Raw genomic sequence first — 17605 nt, 5'->3', positions numbered from 1 at the left:
TTGCATATACCATTTTTCAAACTTCTTCCTGGTGATGGCTGGCGAATTCATAAACCAGTAGGAGAAAGATCAAGACATTGAAGTGGGACGGGGAGTCGTCAATAAATTCAAAAGTACAGTGAATGTAGATGTGCAAATAGAGGATTAAGAGTGAAGGAAATAGAAGAAGGCACTCATGTGATGTCCCAGAAAACAGGAAAAAAAAAAAAAAAATAGACAATATATATATATATATATATATATATATATATATATATATATATATATATATATAGTACCAGGAGCGGTCGTTCCCAGAGGGTCACATGAGGAGGTGAACTTTTCACACTCTTCAAGCTTCTCGGGGCCAACAATGGCCAGGGCCTCGATAACAGAAGTCCGGGGATCTGTCCGGTATAGCCGAGGTGAGGCTTCAAGTTAATGTTCTTAATCTTGGTTTCATGGGGGAGGTCGAAGAGATCCTCCGCGACGCTAAAGATAGAGTCATGAAGGCCAAGAGGGACACTGGGGTGATCAACAATGAAGCACCCGTGATCCTCAAGAGCCTAAACAATCACTTCGGAAGCTTTGGCCCAGGAACTTGTCCCCGGTTTCCTGCATTCCTCGGAGAACACTATAAGTGGGACCTGGGTTGTTCCTACCGTCTCTCTTAGCTCTCGATCTCTCTCAGAGCACACACACCAGGAGCAAGACTCTGTTTTTAAGCTGGTCTCTCGATCGGGTGCTCTTCGCAGGATGAATTGCCAGGACGTGTTCGCTCTTTTTATAGGCGACTGAGGGAGAACGTTCGTTACGTCTCCTCAATCCACGCTAAGTGAGGCCAAAAAGGGCATACTATATGTCGGTGTGTCCACACCGACAAAGCTGTCCCGAGTGGAGGAACTGCTCCAGTGGACCAGCTGATCAGCTAACCAGATCTAAACCGTTAGATCTGATCAGAACCACGTGAAAAATAGATGGACTTCACTATTTGCAATGATTCAGATTCAGTTTAGTACATATGTTACACTCATGTAACAATTTCTCCTATACTGGACACGTATTTAGAAAGTAGAATATCTATAATGACTTCTCATATTAGTATAATATCCTTTCACCTTATAATTTAGGATGGGCGCTTACGTGTGTTTCCTTGAACACTGTATTGATACAACTTCACAAAAATAAATGGGATATCACGCGGGGGAGACGAGTACCGGTGCCGTCGCACTGGGACTTGCTTCAGATTACGCCAGACCTCTGTAGTATCTCAGGGTGCGCTTATTCTTCGTTTTCATGCTCTTGTCCCACTCGAGATCACAGATTCTTGAAGTACAAAAATTATCTAGCAAGCAGTGCCAAGGTAAGTGGAGAGTATAATATTCAGAATTAAGAAACATTATCATTCGCCAAAGGCTTTCAAGGTCCAATGGGGATATGCATGGAACCTTGTCACTTTGAAAATAAACACTAACTCAAATTAAATCCTTGCCATTATTCGTTATGAAGTTAATATTTGCTCTGTCACTTACAGATAAAAAAAAAAAGAGGAAGAAGGTGAAAAACAAAGGAAGATGGTTCCCAGAGAGCTCACATGCGAAGACAAGTTCATGCTAACTTTGAGACCAAGACATGATAACGGTAGATTTTGATAGCTCTTTCTTTTCACTGTACTCGGAGATGCAAATCTTTGCTTTTCTCCTCCTCTCATGAACATCAGCCTTCAACTGAATCATGTAAATCTTGTGTCGTCTCTTGGTTCTTGATTCTGTTTTTAAGGCATTTTGATAGCACACGATCTTGTTTTAGAAATTCAGTTTGCTGATGTGTAACTAAGCATGTTTGTGCATAATGAGACAATTGGCAATGAGATCATTGATCAGATTGACAAGGAAATATGGAACAACAAGCACTTGCTATAAATTTTCTCGAGTTTAAATATTCATTTACAACGATTTCTCTTGATGGACTTATCACGAATCCATCACTGACTCGTGATTTCACCTTCAAATCAAATGAAGCAGGCAAAAAACAAGTAACAACAGATCAGCTCTTACGTTAAACCCACCTTAACAATAAAATAAAAAAAGAAGAAGTTCCCTTCCCTCAAAAGTCGTGATCAAGCCATCCAACAAAACCAGACTACCATAAAAATTAGTGCGAATTGCATTCCGAGCCGCTGCAGTGATGGTTATCATGGCTTTGCTGAGGAAGAAGACGATCTTCCCTTGCATCTATGTAGTTTAACCATGCCGTCCTTTGTACTCTCAAAGTGTGTGCAACAGTTTGGATCACAAATATGTTCCGCTGGCTTGATGATTGCTTCCTCACGAGGCATTAGCCAACACTGCTGCATTCGTCTCTTCCCATTTAATCTGTTTCACTGTCATTGGCTTCCCATTCCTCTATCCATAGGCGACATTCGCGGACCTCACAGTACAACTGAAACGACTAACTGATGGTCTTCAAGCACAACCTTCAATCCTTTAGGTGCCTACATCTTATCACATATCCAAACTTTTTCATGGTTCCACCCTATACTCTAGGTCTAAGGCTAAATCATAAGAAACTCTTGTCAAATCGACCAAAACCAACTCCTCCCTTTGAAACTCCCCACAGAACATTTGATATAAGATACTGAATCCACACGTGATCTGAATCAAATGAGTCAAGAGTTTCTGATAACACATTCTGCCTTTGGCCATTAACATGGAGCACAATGTGGAAAGATACTTCCCTTATCCATCTTCTACACAGGAAAAAAAAAAAAAACAATCCTAGGAACTTGTCATACAAGTCATGTGAAGCCATGAAAGATACAATACTGTGGTCAACAAGATTGAACTCCTCTAGCATCTCTCTTCAAGGAAGAACATTTCGGTAAATTAGGAAAAATTTGAGAATAGCATACTTCTGTTATAAGGGTAAACTGCTATAAATACTCAAGTTTGTAATTAGTTCAAGCCGAGAGTTTGATTTGAGCATATTCCTCCTGATTCAACCAAACTAGAGTTCTATAATAATCACACATAGTTATCATTGTATAATAATTAGACATATCAATTTTTGCTTATGTTATATATGATACTCATGCCATAAAAACCATTCCCTAGCAAGTGTTGTAGCCATCCCTATGGCAAATACGTGCAGAATCGCTTTATATTAGATTTCTTTGTTTGTCTAGAATTGTTGGCTTTTACAGTATACAGACACAGTGTACCCAACACACTCGCCATCAACACACGCAGACACATACAGGCATGCACAGAGAGAGAGAGAGAGAGAGAGAGACCTCAATTGAAAAGTCCGCCATGTTCCATCCTTTGTGGACAAATTGGCTTGAACTATCTTCCTCTGTGCTCATTTGACTATCTAGTAGATTTTCTGTTTCAGTTGAACTTTCTTCTTCTGTACTCATTTGACTATCTGCATATCAAATCTCGTAAAATAAATTGGGATCCAGCAACTGATTGCCTTGAAACAGAACCTCCAAATCGTTCTTTAGCGGCTGCGCGTTACTCAGAATCCGCACTTCTTCACAATTCCACCGCCCGATGCTCTAATGCTAACTTGGAAATCTACTCCCCACAGCTCCCTTGCTTCGTAATAATGAAGCCACAGATGACACAACTGAAAATCCATGGGCGCGCAGCACTAATGTCTCCATCAACGGATACTTCAATCGCAAAGTTATTCTCTCTTCCTTCTTTCACTGGTAGTACAACGTAGAAAGTTAATCTTAGAAACTTGTGATATAAGTCCTTCGAAGTCATGGGAAATCTCACTTTTCTTAAGAAATATGTATTTCGTATGGGGATCACTTGAGTCCTCCTCCTTCAATGGAAACTTGATTAGTTTTGAGCAGCCATGAAGCATCAGGGTTACAAGATTTCGCAACCTGCAAATTCTGGATGGAAAGATTGAGCAGAGCCATGTTTGGCCCTTTGCCACTAAATTGTTAGAACTATTTTCCTCTGTGCTGGTTTTATTATCTAGTAAATCTTGTGTTTCTCTTTAACTTTCTTCCTCTATGATCACTTGACTATCTTCATGTGAAACCTCGTAGAGTAAAGCTGGATCCAACAATTCATCATCTTGAAGCAAGATCTCCAAATCGTTCTCTAGTGGCTTGCACATTAGTCGGAATCCACACTTTTTGACGATTACACCAGGTGGTGCTCTAATGATAAACTGGAAATGACTCCTGTCATTTGGACCAAAAGGGTCTCCTTTCCACAGCACCTCTGGTACGCAATACACAAGCCATACATGACCCAAATCCAATGAACCGAAAGTGCTTGAGCCTTCCATCGTCTTCTTGCCATTAACGTATGCTTCAAGCTTAAATTCTTCTTTTTTTCCTTCTTGGAATACAACACAAGAAGCTAATCCTATGAACTTCTTATACAATTCTCTTGAAACCATGAAAGAAATAGAACCCTCATTATCAGGAAGCAACCACTTTGGCATCTTTTCTCCAGGTAAAAGAAGTTCGCAAGCAATTTTGGCATGAAATTGCTGTCACAGATATAGATTGTTAGATACCTTATCAAAATTGGCACCTAAAAGGAGGTTTTTCAATGAGTTAAGTGGGTAGTCCTAGAGTTTAGCTATAGTTAACTATAACATTACAAAGATTTTTTTTTTACTTAATTGGTGGAAACAAGACACGTGTTGTTGAAGATTTTGTAATTGGATGTACATCTATTGTTGATATTTTTAATTGGGCGATCCTTATAATTCCACAGCGAACTAGAGCTAAATAAATAGAGAGTATCCTTTGCATAACTCTATAGCCACCTCCACTACATACATGCAGAATCACTTTCAATACTTGCTTTTCTTAATTAGCTCACTGATGCAGGACTTTTAGCCTTTCACAATATAAAACAATCGTGCAACAACAGTACAAGACTCCATATCAAGAGAAATTATTGGGAGACAATCTTTAATCTACAATGAAAATAATAATTTGTTCTAAACCACAAAAAATCAAATAACAAATAATTAAAAATTATTATAGGACACTCTCCTTCAAAAATTTATGACTCACAATATGCTTTTATTTCACAATAACCTAAAAACTGTTATGCTAGCAAAACTACCATATTAATTAGGAGGGGGTGAAAGAGTCTAACCTCAAGCTTGAACAAATCATTCATGGTGAAGCCATTACGTAGCAGTTCATAACATGAAGAGAACTCAACAACATCAACGTCAATGTTGGAGGGAATTTTGCTTAGAGACTCGCAATTACTTGCAGATAGATTATTCAATCGCCGCGGAATCTTGAGGATCTCTTGGAGTTGATGGCAATACGAAACATCCAACCATTCCAACTTATTTAGTCGCTCGCATGCAGGAAGGCTAACAAAATTGTTTCCCCTCAAATACATATTTCTTAAGAAGGGAAAACAGAAATCATTCTCCAGAAACTCTACTTCTGATAGACTGCATTCACTAAGGTCTATAAACCTTAACTTAGGAAATCCAGTCTTCATGTGGGGATCACTTGAATCCTCCTCCTTTGGAAACTTGATTAGTTTTGAGCAGCCTCCAAGCCTTAGGCTTGTAAGATTTTGCAACCTATAAATGCTAGATGGAAGGATTGCCAATTTCTTGCAATAACTTAAATCCATTTCCTCCAAAGAGACAAGATTTTCTATAGATGTAGGAAGTTCTTCAATTGAGGTCCCTTTTAAATCAACTTTTTGCAAGCCCTTGATTTCATCTGGAATATTAGGGAATCTTTGCAATTTTGAGCAATTTTTAAGAATGAGATGTCGAAGATTCTTGGACTGGAGAACTGCAGGGAGATTGTGAAGTTTAGAGCACCCACCTAAATCCAACAATTGTAATTTGTTGTGATATGCAACTGATGTGTGGGCATGCTCTAAGTTTTTGCACCCATGAAGATCCAATTGCTCTAGATTTGGAATACAATCGAGGTTTGGCATACAAATCAGCAGCTGGCATTCACTAAAGTTAATGAACTTCAATTTTTTAAAGTCCTGCAAGAAACATTCCGGACGAAAAAAAGAATGAAAGAACTGTGATAAATATTCAATTCAAAATCTGGCTCTAAGTTTTTAGTTAAAAGAACTAGTGGTATGTCCACATACCAGGAAACTATATACAAAAAGTTTCCACACATGGATGAACTAGTAACAACTTCTTTTTGTTCACAGGCAAATAAATTATCCTTACAATTTTCCTGAATAAATTACGTAGGGGCGATTCTGCTGTTCTGAAGTGCAAAATCGGAACATTGTTCCGTGTGGGTTAAAAGGTGAAAGAGACATATGTAACTGTCAAATTCCATTGCTAACAATATTTTGACTTAACAAGAAAAAGAGATTTACCCATTACCATCCAAAGAGTTCTAAAGACGTGGCTTCTCAATTCTCTCATGGGAAGGGTCTTTGAAAGCACATAGACCATTACCAACTATATAAAAAGCCTACAAATCAAATTAAAAGTCTCATGGTATATCTTAAGCACTCAAATGTTAATTTTACAAGCCAAGAAGCTTTTGTTTCAATTTTCTTCTCAAAATCATGATTGCTTGAGCTCCTTGTTGTCATTTTTTGTGTAAGTAAGGAAAATTTTTATTTCATCTGGTGCGTTTACTTTTTCTAATAAACTTTCTGTACTTTTGATTTCTATAATCAAATCCTTCTATTTACATAAATTATCTAATCATTTCTCTCCAATCCTGAATCTAGCCAAATCTAGTTGGCGTGGCCTTTGGATGACTCCACACTGTAACGTGGATTAAATATCGTACATATGCGGGCAATCATCCACTATCTATGATGGGTGTTCATGTAGGCAATATTCAATCCACATCATACTCCAATGATTGCATTGACTACATTTGGCCAATATGATGTCAGAGAGACTTGATTAGACACTTTGTAAAAGTAGAATGACTAGATCAGTTAGAAAGATTAAAAACGCATGGACTTGATCAGAAAAACAGATGAAGTACAAGGATGAAAAATGAAATCTTTGCTACAGGTGTTTCGAATTGTAACCAACAAGTTGTCAGTTAGAAGGCAGACTATCTTCAACTGGAAGATTTTAACTACATTGGTTTATTTACTAGATTGATAGACTACGTTTGATGTTTTAATATATATAACAAATATAGTAATTGTAGATGTTTTCCTAGGGACAACAACAAACATCATCCAATTATATAAATATAAGCAATGAAAAAAGGACCAAGTAAATACGCACCTTTAATTGTTCCCCCACTACTTTGATCTTGCTTTTTCGCATATCAAGTCCAACTAACTTCTTTGGACCACAGCTAAAATCTGGAATCCATGCACAATTAGGCCATTCAAACCACCTTAACTCATTAGGGAGATGGATGGGACCTTGTAAAGAATTATCTACATTAAGCAGGATGAGCAACCTTAACTTTCTCATCTTTATGAAAGCATTAGGACCGATATACATCTCTTCTGGTTTTGGTAGCTCCAAAACTATAGCTTTAATCGCATCTGTTCCCTGTATATTTATTCGAATATATTAACATTATCCTGTAACAACTAGTAAACAAGGTCAAAGATAAGAATTGAATATGAATTCTTATAACAAGTCTTACCATATCTCCTGATAGAACATCAAGAACATCTTCATAAAGACATAACCTACTGCGTTTTCCGGGGTCATCACGACATTCTTCTTTCACAATATCTAAACCCATTAATTGCACTAAGTCATGCATTTCTAAGGTCCTATACTCTTCACTAATCAAGCAACGATCAATGAGAATCTGTACTCCAATAGTCGTGTCAAAATTACAACTATCTAGAACTTTCTTAATGTACTCTGTACTCCTCCCCTTGAAGAAACAAGCAATGTCCAAAAAGATCTCCTTTGCATAGTCCTCCAATCCATCATAACTTACCTTTAAAACATCGTTGATCTTTTTATCAGGACTTTTGGCAAGTTTTTGTAGGGCACTTTTCCATTCAAGTTCTGTTCTACCACATAAGAAAGCACCCAACACCTCAAGAGCCAAAGGAAGGCCTCTCGCATAATGTAATACCTGATCAACAAGATTACTGCTTATTTCTATTTCTTGATTTCCTCGAAAAGTATGCTTTCTAAAAAGTTCAAGAGCGTCACCATTCTCAAGAGCTTTAACTTCATACATATGGTCGTGATCTATCCCATGAGAAGTTAGTAGATGCTTATTTCTTGTTGTGATAATTATTCTACTTCCTTCACCAAACCACTCACAATCTCCAACTAAAGCATTTAATTGGCACGCATCATCAACATCATCAAGAATGATGAGAACTTTCTTATTACAAAGTCTATCTTGAACTAATTGACTCCCTCCACCAACACTATAGACTGTTAATTTCTTCCCTGATAATACTTGCGATAGCATTTTCTCTTGCAAAGGAACCAAATCAATGGAATTTCTAGAATTTTCTCGAACACGTTCCAAGAAACTAGCACCATGGAACTCTCTAAAAATAGCATTATGAATGGCTTTAGCGAGGGTTGTCTTCCCTACACCTCCTTGTCCCCATAATCCTATCATAAGTACATCATCCTTGGATTGTAGATTTAAGATTGTTTTAAGCTCTTGTACTCGGGAATCTATCCCAACCGGATACTTGGCTACACTTAATGGTGTTTGATCTAGTTGAGTTGAGATCTCTTGTACAATATGTTGTATGAGCCCCGCTTCATATCTGAAATGGGAAAATTAGTTGAAACTACTTTTAGAGCAATCCAAAAAAAATTGATAGTACTTAAAGAGAATTGTTGAATAAGAAACTAGTCTGACATATAATTGGAGATGAATGAACCAGTATGTTCAACCAGCAAAATGCCCGTGTCTACATAGGTCTAGACTATATTTTTCACGTTATTCTAAACGTTATGTGTTCATTTATTTTACATTTATTTAAAATTCAAGTTAATTATCGGATATGCTAAAATGCTGATTGACGCCCTGATCTCTTTCTAAAGTTCATTGAAATTATATTGTTTTCCTTTAATTGTCGGAATGCCTACCAATTTATCTGGTATTACTCTTAGCAACAACGTGATGAAAATTAACAACGTGAAGTCTAAGTTAGCATTGCCATGGGGTAAATCCTAATAAAAATCGAGTATTTTACCCTTTGGGATGACTTAAGTCCCCCTTCTGAGAGTGGACAAACAAAGACACGTACGCCTGTCTTTGGGACAAATATGGCCAACTGTTAGTTCCCGTAGAGAACTGTTTTTTAATCACCTTTTCGCTCTTTAAAGCTTCAAGTGTTTACAAGAATGTCATTACCGCTGTATTTCCTTTCAAAAAACTTGTTTTTCATTCTTTCTTCTTATAAAAACTAAAACAAACATTTCTAATAAATAAATAAAAAGGTGGATAGAGTACCAAATTTGCCTTGTCCTATATATAATGGGTTACATAATGAGGTAAATACTCTCTTGACAAAATATTTTGCTCGAGAAAATGGCTGTGGATACAAAAGAAGGGAGAAATGCTCTTGCAAGAGAGGTTCCCTTAATGGTCAGTGAAAGGCTTTATGTAATTGAAAAAACAAACGAATTTAAAGAAGCCTGAGGGACAAGCTTAGTCCTTGAAGTCCAAAAAATGTAGAAAGAAAAGCTAACATCATTAATTTTATATCCTGTAAAAAGAGCGGCTAACCTTAGTGGCAATGATACCAGAAAGTTAGCCCAAGATCTTAGGCATTCTTTAGGATTGGCTGAAGAAGCTATTGATGATAGTAACAGCGAAAAGGACATTATATAAGCCTGATTATCCACATAGAACAAATTCAGAATTTGTCCCAAGGATAATCCATTAAGGCCTAGGGTCAGTTTTAAATTCTTTCTTATCATCTTTGTATAACTCGAGTTTATTTAATAACTGAATTTAATCATGTAAGGAAATAAGATACATTTTCAGTTAGAAATAACTTGATAAGTAATTCTTTAAGTATTTCGTTTGATTTCCATTCTATTTTATAATTTATACTTTTAATTTTCTTCAAATGATTTCATTGTAATAGTTCAATTAGGCTAAATACCAAATGAAGTTAAATCATATCATCAACTAATCTATATTTCGAATTAGGAGTAGTTTCCTATGATTTATGTGTATTGTTCACATATTTATATCACGATTTATATTCACAGTAACTTGCATTATCTTGTTAAGGACATAATGAGTTGTATTTCTCATACTTTTATAGCGGATATAGATTAGTATACATTAGTTTTTTTATGTATTATGTACGGTCTTTACTATCGTAGACTCTTCTTATAGTTGACATCTGTGCAATTTTCCTTTTAAAGTATATATCAATCTGCAAATTCACAATTTTGGGTTTTGTAGATTCATTTCTCATATTTGTCTGGAATTTTAATATTTAAATTTACTTAAAAGAACGAAAAAGGGTATGAGCTAGCCCTGCCCAGGCCCTCAGCAGGGGAAAATCCCATGCCTGGCCTGGGCAAGGCCCATTGGCCACTACTCATTTTACCCCAAAAGGCAAACACAAATTTCCCCCTCCCCTCGCTGAGCTCCCCTCCGCCTTCGCCACTGCCACGCAGCCGCTTGTCCCCGCAATCGTGGCGTGCCCGTCAAGCCTCAGCCGTCGTAGCCAGCCTCCGGTGACCATCGCCCAACACTACCAACCCCAATATGGGTTCAACGCCCCAGCTCTGGGGTCACGAGTTATCGACTAAGCCCCTTGACCCACAGAGACGAAGATGGGCTGATGTGACACGGTCGTGCGGACGTAGCAATCGGGCGGCGGCGTGGCCATAGATGAGATATGTGCTGTGTGAGTGTGTTCGCTTGGGAGAGGGAGAGAAAGGGCGCAAATTTACCCATAACTTTATAGGATCCTAAATCTCAGAGAAAATTAAGTATCGAAAGATTAAGACTGACTGGAGCAACTTACCCATCAGTAAAATCCCACCCAGATAAGCTACCAGCGTCAAATAGTGCTTTCCTCCATCTCTTTACTTTCTCTGAGTCCTTCCCAAACTTGACTTCATGCTTAGCCATAGCTTCTGCATAACTCTGTCTCTGCCCTCTCACCTCTCTTGGTTCCACTTTGTAAAACACCGGAAAGACCATGAGTTTTCTTTCCTCCCTGCACTCCATGACTTTTGCCACCTCTTCCAAACACCATGGCGAAGAGGCATAGTCCTCAGAGAAAACCACTATGGCGATTCGCGATTCCTCAATCGCCTTCATAAGTGCCGGCGATATCTGTTCTCCCTTCTTGAGTTCTTCGTTGTCGATGTAAGTGTATATCCCTATTTGATCTAGAGCCGTGTAGAGATGACCGAGAAAGTGGTTGCGGACGTCCGGACCTCTGAAACTCAAGAAGACATCGTAACTCCTTCTGAGCTTGGAAGAAGAAGCAGCAGCCATTAGGATCAGGAAACAAACAGGGGAGGTTAAAAATGAGCAATGAGGGACGAACAAGCTTAGGCCCTAGATCTTTAGTCCTTTGTTTTTCTTTTTCTTAGACGGAAAGTAAAGCATCTCATCTCTTTAGAAAAAGTTAGCTTTCTCTATTGGCTTCCCAATAAAAAAACTTCACGTGGCCTGCAGGAAATGGCATTCGCAATCAGTGAGTTTTTTGCCTCTCTTTTTTTTCTTTTGCAAATTATAAATAATCATTGGTGACTACGCACATCAAAGATGTACTAGCAATTGCAGTGTGCTACACAAGACGAGTCAATTGTGCAAGTATGATGATACTTGTGCAGATTTGAGAAAAGGGTTTGATTCATAAGTATGTCTTCTTTTCACAATTGGTACATTATATTTTATATGCATTAGGCATGCTATTTGAAAAATAAATAAGGATTACCATTAAATATAGATCAAGATTTATTTCTCGATTGAAAATAATGCAATCAATTCTAATGTATAAATTAAAAGAAACGAGAAATTTTCCAGAAGAACACCTCTGCGTGATTACTCGGTACACCAATAGCTCTTTTTCATTGGGTGCTTGTTTTTTAAATTCATTTTGCTTTAGTAATTGTTTTCCCAACCAAAGTGTAAGTCATTGTCAAAAGAGTTGGATACATCAAATGAGAATTTGTAAGAAAGACTTCGTCTAAAGTGCAAGAGAACACATTCATTCCATGTAGATTATTTAGTCCAAAAGGATTTCTGCATTTAGACTTTAATAAAGAATGGCACGTCAAAAGTATAAAATATCGGTGACGTAGGATGTGATAGACATTGCCTCTATAGTTTAGGTTATTTTGATACTATCTAAATTCACGTCGAATATATGATCAAAAACATAACTAATGTTAATCGAGTGCACTATGCTACACTTATCATTATGATTTCCGTGCGAATTGATCATAAGTCGCCATTAGGAAAATGGATAAGTAACTTGATTTAAATCAATTCAATCAAGGCTTGGTCGACCACATATCAAGAACTTCCTAAATACAAAAGGAAATCTCCTAGATTCTTAGGCTGCTTGCTAAGATCCAAGATTGATAAGATAACGCGCTTTTGGAAAAGTTTGCTGAATTAACAAGTTTTAATGTTTTCTAGTTAAAGTATAATAGCAAATATTTTTGATTTATTCATAAGCCGTAAATGGGAAGATCGAACTTGAACTTACTTGGAGAATATCCTATGACATGGTACAAATTTTTCACTAAATAAGGACAAAAAAAAAATGAGTTCTACAATGGGAAAAAAATCGCATAGAGAATAGTGCATCAGAAGTATGCAGTTGAGACCTCGATTTTTTTTATTGGTGCAATCAAGTCTGTATTTTATTTTAAAGTTCAAGGAAAATATTCAAGAACTACTCATGTATTCTTAGCTTATGTTTATGAAGTAAGTGCACTTTTAAGCAAAGATTTAGAGTTTGGTTGTATACATTGGAGGTTTTTACCAATCAATTGCATTTTTTTGATACAGATTTGCCACCTAATTGCATCATTTAGCAGTCGATCTCAGGGGACTTATTTTGGATGAAAGCTCTATTCCAACTCAGGCCTCGTGATTTGTTGTCATAAATGCAGTTGATGAGCTCAGAGATCTTGCCAGGGCCCCAAAAATCACCGAGACTCACTTGTGGCAAATATCAAAGCCGCGAGACCAGTTCTTGATTCTTGGTCGGGAACTGATCTACCTAAAATCCATCACGCTTGAGCCATGCCTGTCCATGTACGAATGCCCCCAGGAGAAAATATTTGGTGATTCCGGTTTTCTATGTCACTCATAGGCATCTCCACTCATTATCACCTGTCCAAATGGGGCTCACTTTTCATGGTGATTCCGGTTTTCTATGTCACTCATAAGCATCTCCACTCATTAATTATCACCTGTCCAAATGGGGCTAACTTTTCGTGTTTGTTCTCTCCTCCGTTACCTCACTCACTCTCTCCACCGTTACTCTTTTTCCTTCACCCTTTCACCCTGCTTCCGTTTCTACGCAATGCCTATTTCCCATTGAAGCACCACCCCCCCACGCCAACCTCGCTTCGCTACCATTACAAAGATGCTCTTACCAAGTCCATCCTCTTTTATGAAGACCAGAAATATAGGAAGCTCCCTCCTTGCGAGGGGTCACTTGGAGGAGAGACTTTAGATCTGGAAGTTAAGAGGAAAGGTAGCTGCCGATGGGCACGGCGACCTCGGTGCGACGAGGGGTTTGCAAATGAGATTGCAGCGATCTTAACCTTGCCAGTCTCTGCCGTGGAAGAGCCGGTTGCAGCTAGATCTAAAGTGGATTATGCGTCAAAGTTGGACAGCTTCATTCACGGCGTGGCGCATGGCGTGGCGCATAAGCATGAAAAAGAAAAGAGAAAAAATATGAAAAGTGACTCGTCACGACACATGGCAATAAGTGAGTAGAGCGGTCCATGGCTAACTTCAAAAACTGAGGACTAACTAATATTTTCTCATGCCCCTAGACCTGAAGTCAACCTACCTAGGATAAGCCTCAATGAAGCCCATGTCAAACCCCTACAAAGAAGTATAATTTTCGCAAGTCATTGCGGAATCCAACTCGATGCTTGGAATTCGAAACATAATGTCATGTTACTAGGATGGTCGGATCAAGAAAATCCATACGTCCAACTTGTGGGCATTACAAAACTTCTCCAGCAAGCAAAAATAGGATAATTTTGAATGAAAAAATACAACTAGTCTTGAACGTAAGCTTCCAAGACACTGCTGGTTTTGACCTTTTGCCCAACATGCGCCATCCTTAACCTTCAAGTAGTACTATTGGTCTCCGAAAACTTCTCCGCAATGCACAATTTAAGCAATGTATTACTTTGACGGAGTTGGGTTCGAGAAACAATGAGATGAAAACTCTCATTTCAATAAACTCAATTGGTTTCCATTGAAGCTAAAAACCCATCAGATTCCCATTTAGTTGACAAATTCAGAAATTTGATAAATTCGATCTTTTGCAATCTTCGACATCTATTCTCAAACATATAATGAGGACACACTTCCACAGTAGCTGCCTACCTATTGGATGATATTGATCAAGTGAAAAGTAATATTGCTTGATAAATCTCAATCCTTGGATGACACGATATTATCTAAAAAAGGACACTAATTTTTATTGAAGATTTTGTTGTCAATTTTGAGGGCATTTGTTAGCTAACTAAAGAAATATTAATGTCATTTTTTATTGAGTATCCGCGTTGTGAATCATGAATATTTTGAAAATGATATATTTCCTCGATGAGCTCGACAAAATTCTTGGAGCAAATGTAAAAAAAAAAATAAATAAATAATTGGAAAAGTTAAAATAAAAGAACGCAAAATGGAACGGTCATCATTGACTTTGGACCGACCATACACCATAACCCTGATTACTATAAGCCCCGCGACCCTCTCTCCTTCTCTCTCTCTCCAAAAATATCCGGAGACTTAGCTCGGAAGGAGAGCGCCTCCGCCCCCCGATACCCCCGTTCGACGGGGCAGGGGTCGCGCTCCGCCGTCTCTCCACCATGTCAGATGCCCCCGCTCCACCATCACCACCACCGCCGGACGAGCTGTCGTTCCTAGCCTCGCTGCCGCCGCCGCCGCCTCACCTGGCCGGACGCTCGTCCTCCCTGTACAAGCAGCGATCTTGGTCGCCGGACATGTGCCGCGAGGAGGCGTGGCTCCGCCGCAAGGGGAACAGCAAGAACCACCGCACCCGGAGCAGGAGCGTCACGGACGACGACCTCGACGAGCTGAAGGCGTGCATCGAGCTGGGCTTCGGGTTCGACTCGCCGGCGGCGGATCAGCGCCTTGTCGGACACCTTGCCCGCCCTGGAGCTCTACTACGCCGTCAACAAGCAGTACGCCGACGGCGTCTCGAAGCCGTCGCCGCCGCCGTCGACCGTCCCCCACTGCGACGCTCCTCCTCCTCCTCCTCCTCCTCCGCCCGCCGCCGGCAGCCCGCAGAACAACATATTCAGCCGCGGTAAATTCTCCCTCCTCCTCTCTCGCTCTTCGTCCAAACACCAACCGGCCCGGCGAAAGACTCGCCGGCCGCCATGTGCGTCGCGTGTTGATTAGAAAGTGGCGTGTGTAAAATTTTGGAGTTGCAGGCGACGATCCGCAGGTGGTGAAGACGAGGCTGAGGCAGTGGGCGCAGGTGGTGGCGTGCTCGGTGAGCCTGGGCCGGGACAGCCCTAACCAGGGTTAAGGATTACGAGCTAAAACCCTCGATTCGACCGCCGTCGATCAAGCCGGAGATGCTGCTTAACCAGGGTTTGGTTTCCCACTGCAGCGTGCAAAGTCAACGTCAGGAAGGAGGCGACCGAACATTCTGTTCCCCAAGTTGGTAGAGAAATGATTCCTCCCCCTACCCCCACTTTTGTTTTGTGGTTGGCATTATCATTAACAAAGGATGTAAGAAAAAGAGACGCCGGATTAGCTGGGAACCAACTTTGGGGACTTTTTGGACGTGGGGTGATGACCTTTTTTCTTGTGTCCTAATTATGATCTTAGCAGCGTTTTGAAATGGCTGTTTTTTTTTTTTTTCCAATTTTTCTGAGGATGATTAGGGTCCTCTAAGATGTGTTTGGGGGCTAGATAGAACGAACAATCTTGAAGAAACACCACATCTATGCATGAAATATCGGGTCAGCTCGATATGCCCGCATCGTTAGATTTGATGATTCCCGCGCGATATTCTAAAGATTAATATGCTCAGGATATATGTTGTGCCTGGTGGTATTCTTTTTGCTTTTAGATTTCTGAGGAAAATTGATAGGCGGGCGTGGTAAAAATATATAATAAATAAAATCAATGTGTGTTTATGTGAATCCCTAACTTCAGACAATTGTCGAGCAATCGCAGATCGTTTCATGATTCCACACTCGATAATAAGGGTGTGTGCATACGTTTTGGATGAAGCACAAAGAAAAATAAATTACACTGAAATGGAGAGTACGATGAATAGAGATAGACGAAATTGAAAAGACAACGAAATTGAAAAGACATTGAAACGACAAGAAAATGCGAGGTGCGGTGGTCGGAAGGTGCGTGGAAAAGCAAAAGATGGGACTCCGCGGAGAGTACGTGTTGATTTGATCGTGTCCTCTGCTCTTCGTCCGTCCAAAAAGCCTCACAATTTCCAGGTATTTGCCGATGGTTGCTTCCTCCGCGTCCCCAAGATCTTTCAAGACCAGCTTTCACGAGTTCATGTACTTTTGTAATTTCCTGACATGCGCAAGGAAGCTTCGCACGTTTTCAATTACTTGTCCAGACGTGGATCAGATGTTCCACCCTATCATTCAATCTACCGTTCCTCTTGCGAGATCGAGACATGTGACCCTTTGATTTTAATCCTTACCGCACCCAATCTAAATCTCCCAACGCCCGATCAAAACCTAATCCATCTGTTCCCTCTCTTCTTCTTCCTCCTTCCCCTCGCTCAGACTCCACCATGCCTGATCGCCGTCGCCTTCGCTCGACGTCGCCGCCAGCGAGGCAGCTTTCTTTGTTTCTTAACGCAGTAGCCATGGCCCACTGCGCCAATTCATTTCGACAACTCAAAGACTTTGACAGCACTCAAAATCAGTATTCTATTGTTCCTCTAGAATAGAAGCTCCCATATACGAGAAGTCCATGGTACTCACTTTCTTCCCCTCCTTTACGTTTCTTTGGAAAAAAAAAAAAAATTGACGAATAATGGAGACGAAATTCTAAATTATAACTTTGTCCTTCCATTCTACTAAACCTTTTTTTATTCGTTTTAGAAGGAGAAAATCTCCACTGGAAAAATACCTTCAAAAGAAAATTATGCTGTAGTCTTCTTGTTCTTCAAAAAAAAAAAAAATCAGGTGTGAGGATAATCATAATAAAGAGAAATTACACACTCAAACGACCTGATTCCTCTTATTTATGATTTTTTTCTTTTTTACATGAGAGTCATCTCAAAAAGTAATTTAAATCTAAACAAATATTGCCCCAAAAAATTATCAGAGCGACGAGATACACACTTTGAAAGTTTTGTACTCTCAAACTCATCGAAATAAGACAAATAACGTGAGACACGCTTTAATAACATACCACGCATGCTTATCAGAGGTTTAAAGGCATTGACTCCAATTCATCAAAAAGATTGAATATTCC

At 39.4% G+C, this 17605-nt stretch overlaps 2 protein-coding genes across 2 annotated transcripts; one reads left to right on the top strand and one right to left on the bottom strand.

Moving 5' to 3' along the window:
- Nucleotides 1-1877: 1877 nt before the first annotated feature.
- On the bottom strand, nucleotides 1878-11469 carry LOC104430599 (disease resistance protein RUN1). The gene is made up of 5 exons (XM_018867178.2): nucleotides 10929-11469; nucleotides 7595-8699; nucleotides 7222-7497; nucleotides 5118-5990; nucleotides 1878-4497 (listed from the first exon to the last, which is right to left on the bottom strand). The coding sequence occupies exons 1-5, from the start codon at nucleotides 11405-11407 to the stop codon at nucleotides 3994-3996; spliced, it is 3237 nt and encodes a 1078-aa protein (XP_018722723.2). The 5' UTR covers nucleotides 11408-11469; the 3' UTR covers nucleotides 1878-3993.
- Nucleotides 11470-14838: 3369 nt separating this feature from the next.
- LOC104457101 (WASH complex subunit 3) lies at nucleotides 14839-16006 on the top strand. The gene is given in 3 exon segments (XM_010072043.3): nucleotides 14839-15270; nucleotides 15272-15446; nucleotides 15574-16006. Coding segments are annotated over 3 exon segments (558 nt in total). The 5' UTR covers nucleotides 14839-14985; the 3' UTR covers nucleotides 15672-16006.
- Nucleotides 16007-17605: the final 1599 nt, after the last annotated feature.

This window comes from Eucalyptus grandis, chromosome 8, assembly GCF_016545825.1.
Source record: "Eucalyptus grandis isolate ANBG69807.140 chromosome 8, ASM1654582v1, whole genome shotgun sequence".
Lineage (NCBI taxonomy): Eukaryota > Viridiplantae > Streptophyta > Magnoliopsida > Myrtales > Myrtaceae > Eucalyptus > Eucalyptus grandis.
Note: the sequence above shows the minus strand (reverse complement) of the source record. Positions and strands in the feature narration are given on the sequence as shown.

Excerpts from the sequence above, each read along its gene's own strand:
- LOC104430599 (XM_018867178.2), bottom strand. The coding sequence starts at position 11,407 with ATGGCTGCTGCTTCTTCTTCCAAGCTCAGAAGGAGTTACGATGTCTTC. Across the intron at positions 7,498-7,594 it reads ATGTTCTATCAGGAGATATG|GGAACAGATGCGATTAAAGC; the intron begins GTAAGACTTGTT and ends ATAAATATACAG. Across the intron at positions 5,991-7,221 it reads TAGTGGGGGAACAATTAAAG|GACTTTAAAAAATTGAAGTT; the intron begins GTGCGTATTTAC and ends TGTTTCTTGCAG.